Genomic DNA, 16,216 nt, shown 5'->3' on the forward strand with positions numbered 1-16,216 from the left:
TTAAATTATTTTAAAACATTTGTTTAATTTCTCTTACATTACTGTTTTTTCACTTACCACTTACATTATTCTAGTTATTTTTTAACTTTTTAACTTTTAACTTTTTTACTCTTCACTTTGTATTGAATATCTGCTTTTTGACTATGAATAGAAAAGCCCTGGCCTGTGAATCTCCCTCCTTTTACTATTGTACTGTGGGTAATGTATCCGTCCTTGATGTGACAAATGTGACAGATTGTGTGTGTGTGTCCTTGTTTATCTTTCTAAATGAGTTTTTGCATTGCAGTGTGTGGCGCTGCATGCAGTGGATTTCTGTGATAGCTGAAAAATCTCAACACTGACAGGCCCAGGTGTGCGTGTGTGTGCGTCACTTTGACGTGTGTGTCTCCCTGAAGCAGTGTGCAGAGTTGTCTAAATCCTGTACACCTGCAGGCATATAAAGCAAAGAATCTCTCTTTCACTAATCCCTCTGAGCCTTTTCTGTCTCCTTTTTCTCCTTTTTTTTTGTAGTTTTCCTCTTCATTAAACCTGCATCTCGCTTTCTGTTTCTCCAGGGTACGGCGTCCGTTCTGCAGCGCAGGTCTGATAATGAGGAATATGTTGAAGTGGGCCGCCTGGGTCCGTCTGACTACTTCGGTGAGTGTTGCGAGGATCGCAGAGCCTGCAGCGTTGTGCCAGAGTCTTGTAAATAAGAGAACAGAAGCGCCTGAGCCAGACAGGAAGACTAGCTTTCCTAACAGGTGGCACTTCGTCATGTGCAGGGCTTGCAGAATGTAGATCTGTGTGCTTGTTTACTGTCAGTGCGGTTTACACTGCTGCACCACAGGCACACTGATCTTTACTGATCTTTAGTCTCTACATAAAAAAAAAATAAAGTATCTTTTAAATGTCTGTTATCATCATAATAAAATAGTAATAAATGTAATTAAATTTTGTATAATTATTTACATTCATGTGTTTTTAATAATGATGATGGTGATTCATTTTACAATAATTACTGCTAAATATTATTATATTTATATAGAAAGTTTTTAATTTCTTATATATTTTGCCATGTTGTAATTTAAAAAAATAGATGTAGCATTTACATCCTTACATTATTCTAATTATTGTTTTTCCTGTATTTGTAATTATGATTATGATGATTAATTTATTACACTATTACCATATATATTACTATATTTTACATTTTTTTTACATTTCTTATATATTTTTTTGCCATGTTTTAGTTAAAATGTATGTAGCATTACGTCCTAAAACATTATTCTGATTATTTTTTACTTGTAGTTGTACTAATTATGATCATGATATTTAGTTTATTACATTAATTACTATTAAATATTATTATATTTATTTACTTTTCAAATTTCTTATATAATTTTTGCCATGTTTTAGTTAAAAATGTATGTAGCTTTTACATCCTTAACATTATTCTAATTAGTGTTTTACTTGTATTTATAATAATTATGATTATGATGATGATGATTAATTTATTACACTAATTACTACTAATATTTATTTCTATATATATATATATATATATTTTTTTTTTTTTTTTTTTTTTTTTTTTTGCCAGGTTTTAGGTAAAAAAATAAAAACATGTATGTAGCATTTACTTCCTTAACATTATTCTAATTATTGTTTTACTTGTACTTATAATAATTATGATGATGATTATTGTTATTAATTTATTACACTAATACTAAATATTATTATATTTATGTGTACATTTTTTCACATTTCTTAAATATTTTTGCTATGTTGTAGTTAAAAAATGTAGCATTTACATCCTTAACATTACTCTAATTATTGTTTTACTTGTATTTATAATAATTATGATAATGATGATGATTTTTTTACTCGAATTACTACTAAATGTTATTATTTATTTTACATTTTTTACATTTCTTATATATTTTTGCCATGTTTTAGTTAAAAAAAATGTATGTAGCATTACGTCCTAAAACATTATTCTAATTATTGTTTTACTTGTAGTTATAGTTATGATCATGATATTTAGTTTATTACATTAATTACTACTAAATATTATTTTATTTTATTTTATTTTTTGCAATGTTTTTTAAAAAATGTATGTAGCATTTACATCCTTAACATTATTCTAATTATTGTTTTACGTATTTATAATAATTATGATGATGATTAATTTATTACACTAATTACTACTAAATATTGTTATATTTAATTTGAAAATGTGTAATTAGTTATGATTTTGCAATATTTTAGGTAAATAAAATATATGTAGCGTTTACATCCTTAATATTATTCTAATTATTGTTTTACTTGTATTTGTAATAATTATGATGATGATGACAATTATTATTAATAACACTAATTACTACAAAATATTAAATTTATTTTTAAAATGTAAAAATTTCTTATACATTTTTGCCATGTTTTTGTTAAAAATGTGTTGCATTTACATCTTAACATTATTCTAATTATTGTTTTACTTCTATTTATAATAATTATGATTCTGATTAATTTATTACACTAATTACTACTAAATATTATATTTATTTTAATTTTTTACATTTCTTATATATTTTTGCAATGTTTTAGGTAAAAAATGTATGTAGCATATATATAATTAACATTATTCAAATTATTGTTTTACTTGTATTTATAATAATTATGATGATTAATATTATTACACTAATTAGTGCTAAATATTATATATTTATTTATTTATTTATTTATTTATTTATTATATATTTTTGCCATGTTGTAGTTAAAAATTGTATGTAGCATTTACATCCTTAACATTATCCTAATTATTGTTTTACTTATATTTATAATAATTATGATGATGATTATTATTACACTAATCACTGCTAAATATTATTATATTTAATTATTTGGAAAATATTTAATTTCTTATGTATTTTTTGATTTTCACAATTTTAGTTATTTTCTTTAATGTAATATATATATATCCTTAACATTTTCCTGATTATTGTTTTACTTATATTTTATATATATTATGCTTTATTTTGTGCTAATTAACTACTGTTGGTATATGCAGCTTTTGTAAAATGACTATAATACAGAAAATCCCTAACCTGAGAAGCTCCCTTCTTTTATTTGCAAACATTTAGTAAAATAACATTATTATATCACAATTTTTTAGATGTTCATTTAAAGAGGTTATAGTAACACATTTTTGTCATTGTCAATGCAGTTGTGCATAATACATATCGGTTTCCATTCTTTCTGAATTAAACTGACTACTGTACCTTTAAGACTTACATATGAAAATAACCGTTTGCTATGATCAGTTGATCTCAGTGTAGCAGCATAGTTCACACATTTGTTTATTAGGAAGAGCCAGGCTTTTAAGTATTAAATAGGTGTTGTTGATTATGTCAATTTAAGCGGTCCCAAAACAGAGCCCTGAGGGACACCATACCTGATGCCATAATGGATTTGTACATTGTTTTATCAACCCAGTATTAATTAATGGCCTGGATGCACTGGGATATTTTGAGTTTCGAATTATACAGTATGTGAAAACGATTTTATGAAAAAGCTGAGAAAAATCCAGACTGATTTCTTTGAAATGCCCCCTTTGAATCAGACCATTACACTAATCTGTGTGCATTTGTTTTGTTTGTTCAGGTGAGATAGCGCTGCTGCTCAACAGACCCCGTGCGGCCACGGTCGTGGCCAGAGGTCCGCTCAAATGCGTGAAGCTGGACCGGCCCCGTTTCGAGCGCGTCCTCGGGCCCTGTTCGGAGATCCTCAAGAGGAACATTCAGAGATATAACAGCTTCATTTCCCTCACAGTCTAACCCGACCTTGTGACACACGTCTAGACCTCCGTCAGGTTACTTGGGTGCCTGGTTGCATAAAATAATGTGAGGTACTTTATCAGTTTTGCTCAAATCATTAGCTTAACTCTAGTTGAGTTGCTCTGATCAGGGTCGACAGTAGATAATAATAAAAAACTATTTCTTTTATGCAGCCAAGCATTCACTTTTTACTTTTTTTTGCAAGAAGCACAAGTGCTCTACCTTTCAGCTTTTTTCCTTTACGTGATTTTCGTTTTCTTATGTGCACTTTGAATTGACCTATGCTGTCACAAAGCTTTATTTCTGCAGAGTAGGAGAGGAAATAAGGTGCCCAAACAGACTGAAATGAAACATCTTAATGTGGCATGTGTAGATGTCCGTACGTGATGCAGACCAGAGATGCATTTTGTACACTTGCCATTCAGGAAGGTAATATTACAGACGGCACAAGTATATGAATATGTTTACATAGAGGAGAGAGGTTTTTTTCTTTGCCTTTGCCTTTGCCTTTGCCTTTTAGCTGTGTGTTTAGCGTGCTGTGTTTAACCCCACGTGGGTCAGATGACCCTCTAATGCGAAATCTGTTTATTGAAAAGCGTTTTTTGCTGTTCTATAGTGATATTTTCTTTTTGGCTGTTTCATCCCTTATAACCTGAGTTGTGCTTCTGCAGCTGGAATTTATGGGAAGGGGTTTGTTACATTTTAAGACACGAGTTTTAATATAGGACAGCTATAAAAGGGTTTTCATGCGAGTCTCGCTGAAGTCTTCATGTGTTGTAAGAGTTGAATCTGTATGCTGTTGCTTTTCTTTGAATCTTTACAATGCAATTGTATTACACACAAATGCACATCCACACACATGCTCTTATATCCTGAGGCCATCACATGTTTGGGTGAATCTCACGAAAACCTGTCAAGAATATTTCCAGGTCGTATTTCACCCTGACACCCCTAAACACACACACATATCATATAGGCTTCATAAGGACCATATTTACTGTTTGAAGCCTATTTTTAGGACCATTGAGATTTCTTTATTCCATTATTTATGCTGGTTGAAATAATAATTAAAAAACACAATATTTTTTACTGTAAAACAGTAAATAAAAATACAGAATTGAGAATTATGGGAATTAAAATCATGGGAATTATGGGAATTAAAATTATGGGAAATGGGAATAAGATTTTTTGGTACAGTTCTGAGAATATTGCGGAGAAATGTAAACAGTTGTCATAAAAAAAATAATACAAACACAAAGCAAAATGTCCCAAAAAGGCTCCTACAAATATTTTAATTTTTTTATGAAAATCAAATAAAAAAATAATAATTCAATTTTAGAGTAAAACTGTGCAATTCTTCAGTTTCCTGAAATGTACTAATGGATGTGACCCAAAATTGATCAGAAATGGTAATGGTAAATTTGTGGGAAATTGAGAATATTGTGGAGAAATGTACGCAATCGTCATGAAATAATACAAACACAAAGCAAAAAATAAATCGCACAAATGCTCCTTAAAATGTTTAATTTGGTGTAAGAAAAAAAAGATTACACTTTAGAGTGGTATTTGACATTTTTTTCTTTGGTTCATCAGTTACCTAATGGATGTGATCTAAAATTGATAAGAAATGGTAAAAAAAAAATGAATTAAAAAACTGAGATTAATGGGAAGTACAGTAAGTTTGTGGGAATTTTTTTTTTTGGAGTACAGTATTGAGAATATTCAGGAGAAATGTACACAATTGTCATAAAAATAATGCAAACACAAAGCAAAAATGTACCAGAAATGCTCTTAAAAATAGGTTTAAATTGATTTATGAAAAAAATCATTACATTTTAGAGTGAAGTGTGACAAATTTGTGTTCAGTTCATCAGTTACTTAATGGATGTGATCCAAATTAATCAGAAATGGTGAAAAAGTGAATAAAAAAAATTGGGAATAATGGGAAGTGCAGTAAATTTATGAAAAATAAATAAATAAATAAAATTAGTGAAATTTTGTGTGCAATTTATGGGAAAGATATTTTGTAGCATTGACAATATTGTGGAAGTACGTAATTGTCATAACAATAATGCAAACTCAAAGCAAAAATGTCCAAAAATGCTCCTAAAGATTTGTTTAAACTGATTTATAAAAAAATAAATACATTTTTGAGAATAATGTTTTTTTTTTTTTTTTTTTTTTTTTTTTTTTTAACTGAGAGTACTGTGGAGATATGTAAACACAAAGCAAAAATGAAAAACATAATTATATTTTGTGAAATGTGACAATTTTGTGTGCAGTTCATCAGTTTCCTGAAAGTTACTAATGGATGCGACTTAAAATTGATCAGGAATGCTGTAAAAAGCACAGTAAAGTTGTGGGAAATTTGGCACAATAGAGAATATTGTGAAGAAATGTAGACAATTGTCATGAAAATAATATAAACACAAAGCAAAAATGTCCCAAAAATCCTCCTAAAAATGTATTAGTTTCCTAAAAAGTACTAAAGGATGTGATAAAAAATTGAGAATAATGGGAAGTACAGTAAATAATATATATATAATATATAATAAAAAAAAAAAATATATATATATATATATATTATTTTATTTATTTATTTTTTTTCGAGAGTATTGTGGAGATATGTACACAATTATCATAAAAATAATGCAAACACGAAGCAAAAATGTCCCAAAAATGCTTTTAAAATAGGTTTTAAAAAATAGAATTTATGAAAAAATAATTCAGTTTTAGAGTGAAATGTCACAATGTTGTGTTCAATTCATCAGTTACCTAATGGATGTGATTTGTTACCAAAATTGATAAGAAATGGTATAAAAGTAAAAAAAGAAATTGAGAATAATGGGAACTACAGTAAATTTGTGGGAAACTTGCACAATTGAGCATATTGTGAAGAAATGTACACAATTGTCATGAAAATAATACAAACACAAAGCAAAAATGTCCCAAAAATGTTCCTAAAAATATGATTAAATTTTCTTTATGAAAAAAAAAAGAATTATATTTTAGAGTGAAATGTGACAATTTTGTGTGCAGTTCATCAGTTTCCTGAAAAGTACGAATAGATGTGACTTAAATTGAGAAATAGTAAAAAAAAAAAAAAAAAAAAGAGAGAGAGAGAAATGTACACAATTGTCATGAACAAAAATACAAACACAAAGCAAAAATGTCCCAAAAATGCTTTAAATTGATTTATGAAAAACAAAAAAATACTTTTTAAAGTAAAATGTGACAAGTTTGTGTGCAATAATACAACCACAAAGCGAAAATGTCTTAAAAATGGTCTTAAAAATAGGTTTGAATTTATTTTGGGGGTGAAGTGTGACGTTTTTGTGTAACTTATGGTACTTATGGGTATGTTCTAGAATTGAATAGAAATTATGAAATTCATTCTCAATACCTGCCTATGACAGCATTTTGGCCATTGTTTGTGTCTTCAAAACATTTACCTGTATAATTCACCTATGAGACTCAAAAGTGCTGGTTTTCGGGAGAGTGTTGGTTTTTTGTAGTTTGATTTGTTTAGATGAATAAGTTGGAGGTTATTTGAGTGAATTTGGAAGGAGCGATTGTGCATGCTTTGTTTCTTGGTTTTTACTAAATAAAATACATACACACACACACACACACACACACATCAACTTTTACACACATTCTGTGACTCGAATCTTCAGGCCAATACAATAAAGAAAAGCTTGTGAACACCATTCAGTGTCTCGTCGCTGTTTAATGCATCTGTTTGTCTCTTGAAACCCCCTTTGATCTTTTCTAGATCACCTTATCATTCTTCCTGTCTGTTTGACTCTCGTTCACCCCGGATCTCTCTCTCTCTTTCACTCCCACTGCCAGTCAGATGTCAGCTTGTGTTGTCAGAGGAAGGGGAGGCCAGCGAGATTAAACTGGAGCTTTTGGCTTTGACACATTCCATCTGATCTTAACTACACTAAATCAACTGGGGAATGTACTCAAGCCTGCCACTCAACCACTTAAAACACACACACACAAAAACACTCGATTATAAAAGCTTCATTCTGAATTAATGGCCTCTTATTTTAAGACCTCGATTTTCTTTCCATTGTTACTAATTCTCATTTTTTGTTCTGTCTGATTTTTTTTTTTACTAATTTAATTTTATGTTGTATATGCTTTAATTAATTAATTAATTTATTTTTGTATATTATTTAATTTTCTGTTTTTGTCTGTTTTTATTAAGGACATTTTATATTTTACCTGTAGGTTTTTTGCATGTTTTAAGGGCATTCATGTTTTTATTTATATTTTTAAATATGAAGCTTTTTTTGCATCGTTCAAAGGAATTCATTTTTTTATATGTTTGTAATATTTTGGATGATTTAAATGTAGTAATTTTCTTTTATTTGTCTGTTTTTTAATAATTGTACTTAATTTTACTGATGGAATTTATCTTTTTTTTTTTTTCACGTTTTAAATGTTATGTTTTTACCAGCTTTGTTTGAATTTTGTGTATTTCCATTTCTTTTAATTAATTAACTTTATTAACATGTTTTTAAATTAACTTTATTTTATTAAGATTTTGTAAATTCTTTGCATGTTTTAAAAGTTTGAATGATCTTGCCTTTAATGTTGCTTTAATTGCTGTTTTGCATGTTTTATTGGCATTAGTATTTTAATTTATGATTTTACATATGAAACGTTTAATTTTGCATGGTTTAAATGAATAAATGTTTAGTTTTTTAATAGCATTATAATTGTTAGATTTTTATTTTTTGTATTGTTTTATGATTTTACATGTGAAACTTTTAATTTTGCATGATTTTAAGGGATTAATTTTAAGTTTTTTTTTAATAGCATTGTAATTGTTAGATTTCTAGATTTTTATTTTTGCATGATTTATTTATTTTTTGTATTATATGTTTTATGATTTTACATAAGAAACATTTAATTTTGCATGATTTAAAGGAATTAACTTTTAGTTTTTTAATAGCATTATTGTTAGATTTCTAGATTTTTATTTTTGCATGATTTATTTTTTGTATTATCTGTTTTATGATTTTACATATAAAACTTTTAATTTTGCATGCTTTAAATAAATAAATGTTTAGTTTTTAATAGCATTATAATTGTTAGACTTCTGGATTTTTATTTTTGCATGATTTCATTTATTTATCTGTTTTATGATTTTACATATAAAACTTAATTTTGCATGATTTAAAGGAATGAATTTTTAGTTTTTTAATAATATTATAATTGTTAGATTTCTAGATTTTTATTTTTGCATGATTTATTTATTTTTCGTACTGTTTTATGATTTTACATATGAAACATTTAATTTAGCATGCTTTAAAAGAATTAATTTTTAGTTTTTTAATAGCATTATACTTGTTAGATTTTTAGATTTTTATTTTTGAATGATTTATCTATTTTTTGTATTATCTGTTTTATGATTTTACATGTGAAACTTTTAATTTAGCATGATTTTAAGGAATTAATTTAAAGTTTTTTAATAGCATTATAATTGTTAGATTTAAAAAAAAAATATATTATTTATTTGTATTGTCTGTTTTTAATAATTGTGCTTTTTAACTAAATTTAGGTTTAACTGCGTGATTCGAAAGTTTTAATTATCTTGCTTTTTATGTTCTTTTAGTTTTTGGTTTGTTTGTTTTTGCACCACAAACTAATATTTTCTTATTATTTTGTGTGTTTTTTTTTACAGTTTACTCGGAACAGATTTGCAACTGGAGTCTCAGTAGATTTCATTACTAGCGACCCGCCTTTACCGCCCCACCCCGTCATGAATCATTTAACAGATTTGCCCCCGACCATTACTGTGAGAACACTTTGATATTCAAGCTTAAACTGTATAACTGCTAACTTGTCGTCTTTGTGTCCCAAGCTAGTCCCTGTACACCAGTGTCACTGCATGAACATCCACGTAACAGTTTAATCCCGACCTGCTCGGGTCGAGGGCTGGGATGCGCTGCCGGCCCTAATGAGAAAACAAGAATGAAAGGATCAGAGGAAAGGAGGAAAGGAGGTGCAGAGGTCAATCAGGAGAGCACCAGATCAGGTCAGCAGATCACAATCTCTCTGAATAATGGAATTCCACAAAGATTCAAAGGAGTTAATGGAACAGGAAATAAAGCCATGATCTGATTACAGTTCAAACACTGCTCGGACTTCTGGAGTTTTTAAAAATCAGCCGGAACTCAAAGCATCAAATATAATTATAGACAGATTTAGATCTCAGCTAGTAACATGATCATGGGAAGATGCGAAGTAGTCCAAATTTCATAAAAGCATAAAAACGAATTTCTTTGGACAGCCAATTAATTACTAATTTATATATGTGACCCTGGACCACAAAAAAAGTAATAAGACTTTTATACAACAACTAAATAAATATAAACACAAATACAACTATTTAAAAAAAAAAATATTAAGAAAATCTTCTTTAAAGTTGTCCAAATGAAGTTCTTAGCAATACATATTACTAATCAAAAATTAAGTTTTGATATATTTACAGTGGGAAATTTACAAAATATTTTCATGAAACATGATCTTTACTTCATATCCTAATGATTTTTGGTATAAAAGAAAAATCGATAATTGTGACCCGTACAATGTCCAGGGTCTCATATGTATATCGGAGCTAATCTTTGAAAACATCAAAGCAAAACAAATAGATGTCGTCTTTATTATCAAACTGCACATTTGAAAGTACATTCTTGCCTAAAAAAACTCTTAAAACTACATTCCCAGACAAAAACAGTATTTATAAAACAGATTTGGGTGTCCACCGTGACACTTGCTGTGAGAAATACCAGAAGCGGAGTGATACAAATGGTGAAACGGTTCGAGTTCCGACATCACTAGAATATCACACTACTCTCAGCCAATTAGATTCAAGAACCGGAAAGATATGACTGAGAAATCAAAGATGATATATACCCAAATTCCCACAGGACATTAGACATTTCATTAGACAGGATTCACTTCAATGTGTTTCCTGTTTAATGGCATTCAAAATTCACCTGCCAATTTAAAGAAGAAAAACAGGCCAAAGACTGTTCAGTCCCAGAGGAACAGCACAAGCAATTGTCCTAATGAGTCATGCACGTTCCATGCACCCTCTGAAAAAGTCATTCTTTTGACATACTGCTCATGCACTGTAAAAAAACAATTTGTTGAGTCCACTTAAAATAATTTGTCACCTGGCTGCCTTAAAATTTTAAGTTCAGTTAACTCAACTTGAAATGTTAAGTTAGACTAAGTGACAACTTAGATATTTGAGTTGATTCAACTTAAAATTTTAAGGCAGCTGGGTTACTTACCCAGCTTTAAAGTTTAACAAACACAAATATCGAAGTTGTTACTTAGTACAACTTAACATTTCAAGTTGACTAAACTTATTTTAGTTGACTGAACTTAAAATTTTAAGGCAGCAGGGTAACAAATTATTTTAAGCTGACTCAACAAATTGTGTTTTTTGTTTTTTACAGTGTACTAATTTTACAGTATGTAATGTGTATTGTGTACTAAATATATACAGTATAGAATACTTAGATGGTATTCCACTTGTACCAAAACGGCAATATCCTTATTAAATGAGGCAAAATAGCCTGTGAAATAGCAGAATTTGTTTTTATTTACGGATTTATTTCTGAGTTTTATGATGTTTTTTGTGTATTTTTTTACGCATGAATGTGTGAGCCTTTAACTGAAGACAAATTTCTGTTATCATATAATAGACATTAAATGTTTTTAATTTAAATGACCTACTAAATTTACCTTAATGTGCTGTTTATAACCACACTATAATGAACAAAAATAAATAAATAAAAAATTCTTGAAATAAAATAAACATTTCTCTTTTTCATTTCTTTTAACTTGAGGCACTAAAATAAGACATAATAAATAAAAAATGATAAGAACTATATATATATATATATATATTAAAAAAGTGATATTTAATAACAAAATAAATGTAACAGCAATATGTTACAGTTACTGAGAAAAAAAATGTGTAATCAAATTACAGTTACTTATGAAATTGTTAACGATTACATTAACAATGTGATTTTCTCAATTTTTTTATTTTTTATTTTTTATTTTTTTTATTTTTTTGCACCCTCAGATTCAAGATATTTTCAAATAGTTGTATTTTAAAACCAAATATTGTCCTATCCTAACAAACCATACATTAATGGAAAGCTTATTTATTCAGCTTTCAGATTATGAATACATTTCAATTTCAAAAATTTGACCCTTATGACTTGTTTGTGGTTCACTGTCACATATCCTTTAGTTTTAAATGAACTGATTTATTTTTTTCCACCCAAGACATTGTTAAATTGTTAAATTTCCTGTCATAGCTATAAAGATTTGATTTCAAAAACAGTATCAAACTGTAGCTACTAAACTATATCTTATGATTTAAAATTTGTATTTAACCTCGAAACGATCTCAAAGTAAAAAGAGATGCTAAGTTAAAAACATTTGTTAGAAATGTAGAAAAGTAATCCAAAAGTAATCGGTTACATTACTTTAATAAAGTAGTTGAAATAGTTACACTACGTTACATTTTAAATAGCTTGTAATCTGTAAACTATTACATTTCCAGAGTAACCTTCCTAACACTGATGCTACATTGCGGTCACATGACCTCTTAAGGTTGCATACAGTAAATAAAAATAGCTATGTTGCATTTTAAATCTAAGTTGTGTTTGTGTAAAATGTCATAGAATAGAAAACTGGTGCACAACACATACAGTGTACTGCGAAGTCGGAATAAGTGTCGTATGCGTTTCCAAACATTCACATCATATGATCAAAAGTTTTTTTTTTTTGTTTTGTTTTTTTGCATGAAAACTGAATCATTTATTTAATTCTATGCAGTGTGTACTACAAAGTATGCATTAAGCATAGCGCTACTGCTGCATTCCAAACGTGGCCGGTGTTAAGTAGACGTGCACTTCACTGGTACTGAGAGCTGCTGATACACACACACACACACACACACACACACACAAACACTTTAATCTGCTGGAAGGATGGAAGAGTCTCAAGGGTGTCATTAACCAATAACAGGCACTCAGACAGTATTGTGTGGTAACACAAGCATGAGAAATGAACAGTCCATTATTACTTCAGCTAAATGACTCCTGAATTCTCTGATCGATGGCTCGTTGTCCTCAATCACATCTGACCCATACTTAAGGTCACAAGATAATTCTGGCCCCAGGGGGCTTATGTGATTTGTGGTATGCGGGACTGCCTTTCCATCAACCGCTGCATGTGACGGGGCTGATTGAAGCCACTTAGATCGAAACGTAAATACACACATTTTATTTCAATTTATTTGTACCCTCATGAAAAAGCTAGTCCACTTAGCATACTTTTAAAAAGAATGCTTAATAATATACTTGAAATTAATATACTTGAATGTGAACTGAGTAATGTTTTCTTACTCTTAATTGCAAATCAATGGCAATTACTTGAAAATGTATTATAGTTTAAATTTATATTCATTGTAATTCAACTTCAGAGTGCTTTTTGACCTGCCTAAGTCCTACGTAAAGGAATAGTTCACCCAAAAATGAAAATTCTGTCATTAATTATTCACCCTCATGTCGTGCCAAACAGGTAAGACCTTTGTTTAACTTTGAAACACAAATTAAGATATTTGATGAAATCTGAGAGATTTCTGACCTTGCATAGACAGCAATGCAACTGACACGTTCAAGGCCCAGAAAGGTAGTAAGGACATCAAATAAAGTTTTCTTTGCGCACAAAAGTATTCTCGTAGCTTCTTAGCTTTACGGTTGAACCACTGATGTCACGTGGACTATTTTAACAATGTTCTTACTATCTGTCGGGCCCTTGAACGTGTCGCTTGCGTTGCTGTCTATGCAGGGTCAGAAAGCTCTTCGATTTCATCAAAAATATCTTATTTTGTGTTCCGAGGATAAATGAAGGTCTGAAATAACTTGATCGCATTAAATTACACCAACAAATGTCTATTTTAAAGACAGATCAAGTAGAAAGGTATGGAAACCTGTTCTTTTTTTTTTTTTTGCAAATGCATGATATAAACTTATAATTGCGAGAAATAAAGTCAGAATTGTGAATTTAAAAACTCATAATTCTGACTTTTTTCTCATAAATGCAAGTTTATATGTTCAATTCTGACCTTTTGTTCGCAGAATTGTGATATAGTTTAAAAGTAATAATTGTGTGATATAAACTCCGAATTTAGATTTTTCTCTCAAAGTTGCATGATATAAATTCACAATTGCAAGAAATAAAGTCGAAATTGTGAGATGAAAAACTTCTGAATTTTTTCAGAAGTTTATAGTTTATATCTTTTTTTTGCTGTTTACTCTTTTTTCAGAATTGCGTGATATAAACTCATTTGCTAGAACTAAAGTGAAAAATTGCAAAATAACTTGCAATTCTGACTTTTTTTCTCGCAAAAGCAAGTTTGTATCTCACATTTCTGGCTTTTTCTCAGGATTGCTTGATATAAACTCAGTTGAGAGAAATAGTCAAAATTGTGAGATAAAAACTTGTATTTCCGACTTGTTTTTCTCACAAATGCAAGTTTGGATCTCACAATTCTGACATTTTTTTCTCAGGATTGCATGTTATAAATTCACAATTGCAAGATATTAATTCGCAGTTGAGTTACAAAGTCAGAATTATGAGGTACAAACTTGCAATTTTGACTATTTCTCAGAATTGCATGATATAAATTAGCAATTACGAGTTATAAAATCAGAATTGTGGGATATAAACTCAGTTGTGAGTTTTAAAGTCAGAATTATGATATAAACTTGCAATTCTGACTTAATTCTCACAATTCTGACTTTCTCAGAATTGATATAAACTCTCAGTTGCAAGTTAAACTCGCAATAGTGACTTATAAACTCACAATTGTATATTATAAAGTCAGAATTGATTTTTTTTTTGAGAAAAAAATTCGAGATATAAATTCAGAATTGAAATATCTCTCAATTCTGACTTTTTAATTTACAGTTGCGAGTTTATATCACGCAATACTGAGAAAAAAAGTCAGTATTGCAAGAGTTAAACTTGCAATTGCAGGAAAAAAGTCAGAATTGTGAGATAAAAGTCGCAATTACCTTTTTTTTTGTTTGTTTTATTCAGTGGAAAACGGTTTTCACAGAAGGGATAGTTCACCCATAAATAAATTCTGTCATAGTTTACTCGCCCTCACGTCAGTCCAAACAGAGTTTCTTTAAGATGTTTAGCAACCTGCTCTTTTCTCTACACTTCTGTCGTTCTCTCTCTGTCTCTCCTCACTGACTCATGAATTCCTCCGCCGCTTCTGGACCTGTCGCTTTATTGCTTTCATACAACAGTAAAGAGCCAAACTCCTCTAATTTTCTTTTAAAAGCTGGCGGCCTGCCTGTGGCTTCCAAAGGAGCTGCTTTGCACCATGGGAAGGGGCTTTTAACAGCATTTCATGAATGCCTCGATGTGTGTGAACAGTTATTGTGGATCACTTACATTGGATGAGGCAGAATCTAATATTCCTGTGCCACACACACACTCACACTCACACACACTCATTTACCGCAGCTAAATCAAAAAGAGCCGGAGCTCCCCATTCAGACTGTGAACTCAACAAGAGCCAAGGATGTTTATAAGGGCCCTTTTAAATTTCTACAAGTCTTAGAGCCAAGAAACACCTGTTTGTGATTGTTAGTGTCTGTTTTGGAGTGTTTTGTTTTAATTGCCATGTTTATGGTGAGTCGAGTGGTTCGTTTTTTTTTCTGCAAATTAAGGAATGTGGCTAGTAAATAGGAAAAAGTTAGTGCAAGAACATGCAAGTGCTACCGAGAGAGTGCAGTTACACATTCACTGCACACTTACACATATGCTACTCTGTGTATGTGTATTTTATGTTATAATATTTTAGATTTATAATATAACATATGATATTAAATTCAAAGTATGAAGTTTTTTGTTTTTTTTTAATAATAAATTAATGAAATTAATAATGACAAAATATAAGGCTGCACTGATGCTGTTATTTCACAGATGAAAGACGCATCAGAACCAATATGATACTAGGGACCAAAGGGTGATTTTTTTTTTTTTTTTTTTTTTTTTTTTGTTTGTTATTGTACTGTTTTGTTTTATTTTATTGCATTGCCTGGTTTAATTATTTTATGGCATTGCATTTTTGTTTAGTTGCATTGTTTGTTTTATTTTATGGCATAGCCTGTTATTTTTTATGTTGTTATTTTGTTGCGGTGTTTTATTTTATTGCATTGATTTACCTGGTTTTATTGTTTATTTTGCTTAGTTGTATTTTATTTTATTGCATTGCTTTGCTTTGTTTTTTGTTGCATGGCCTACTAATTATTTTATTTTTTGTTTTGTTTTATTGCATTGGC

At 29.5% G+C, this 16,216-nt stretch overlaps 1 protein-coding gene across 2 annotated transcripts in view; it reads left to right on the forward strand.

Annotated features, from left to right (window-relative positions):
- Positions 1–7,519, forward strand: part of prkar1b (protein kinase, cAMP-dependent, regulatory, type I, beta) — a 96,153-nt gene extending 88,634 nt beyond the window's left edge. For both annotated transcript variants that reach the window (XM_051105656.1, XM_051105655.1), the window contains exons 10-11: positions 555–636; positions 3,637–7,519. In XM_051105656.1, the coding sequence (XP_050961613.1) occupies positions 555–636; positions 3,637–3,809 (255 nt within the window). In that variant the 3' untranslated portion in view covers positions 3,810–7,519. The remainder of the gene's footprint in view (positions 1–554; positions 637–3,636) is intronic.
- Positions 7,520–16,216: the final 8,697 nt, after the last annotated feature.

This window comes from Labeo rohita, chromosome 3 (genome assembly GCF_022985175.1).
Source record: "Labeo rohita strain BAU-BD-2019 chromosome 3, IGBB_LRoh.1.0, whole genome shotgun sequence".
Taxonomy (NCBI): Eukaryota; Metazoa; Chordata; class Actinopteri; order Cypriniformes; family Cyprinidae; genus Labeo; species Labeo rohita.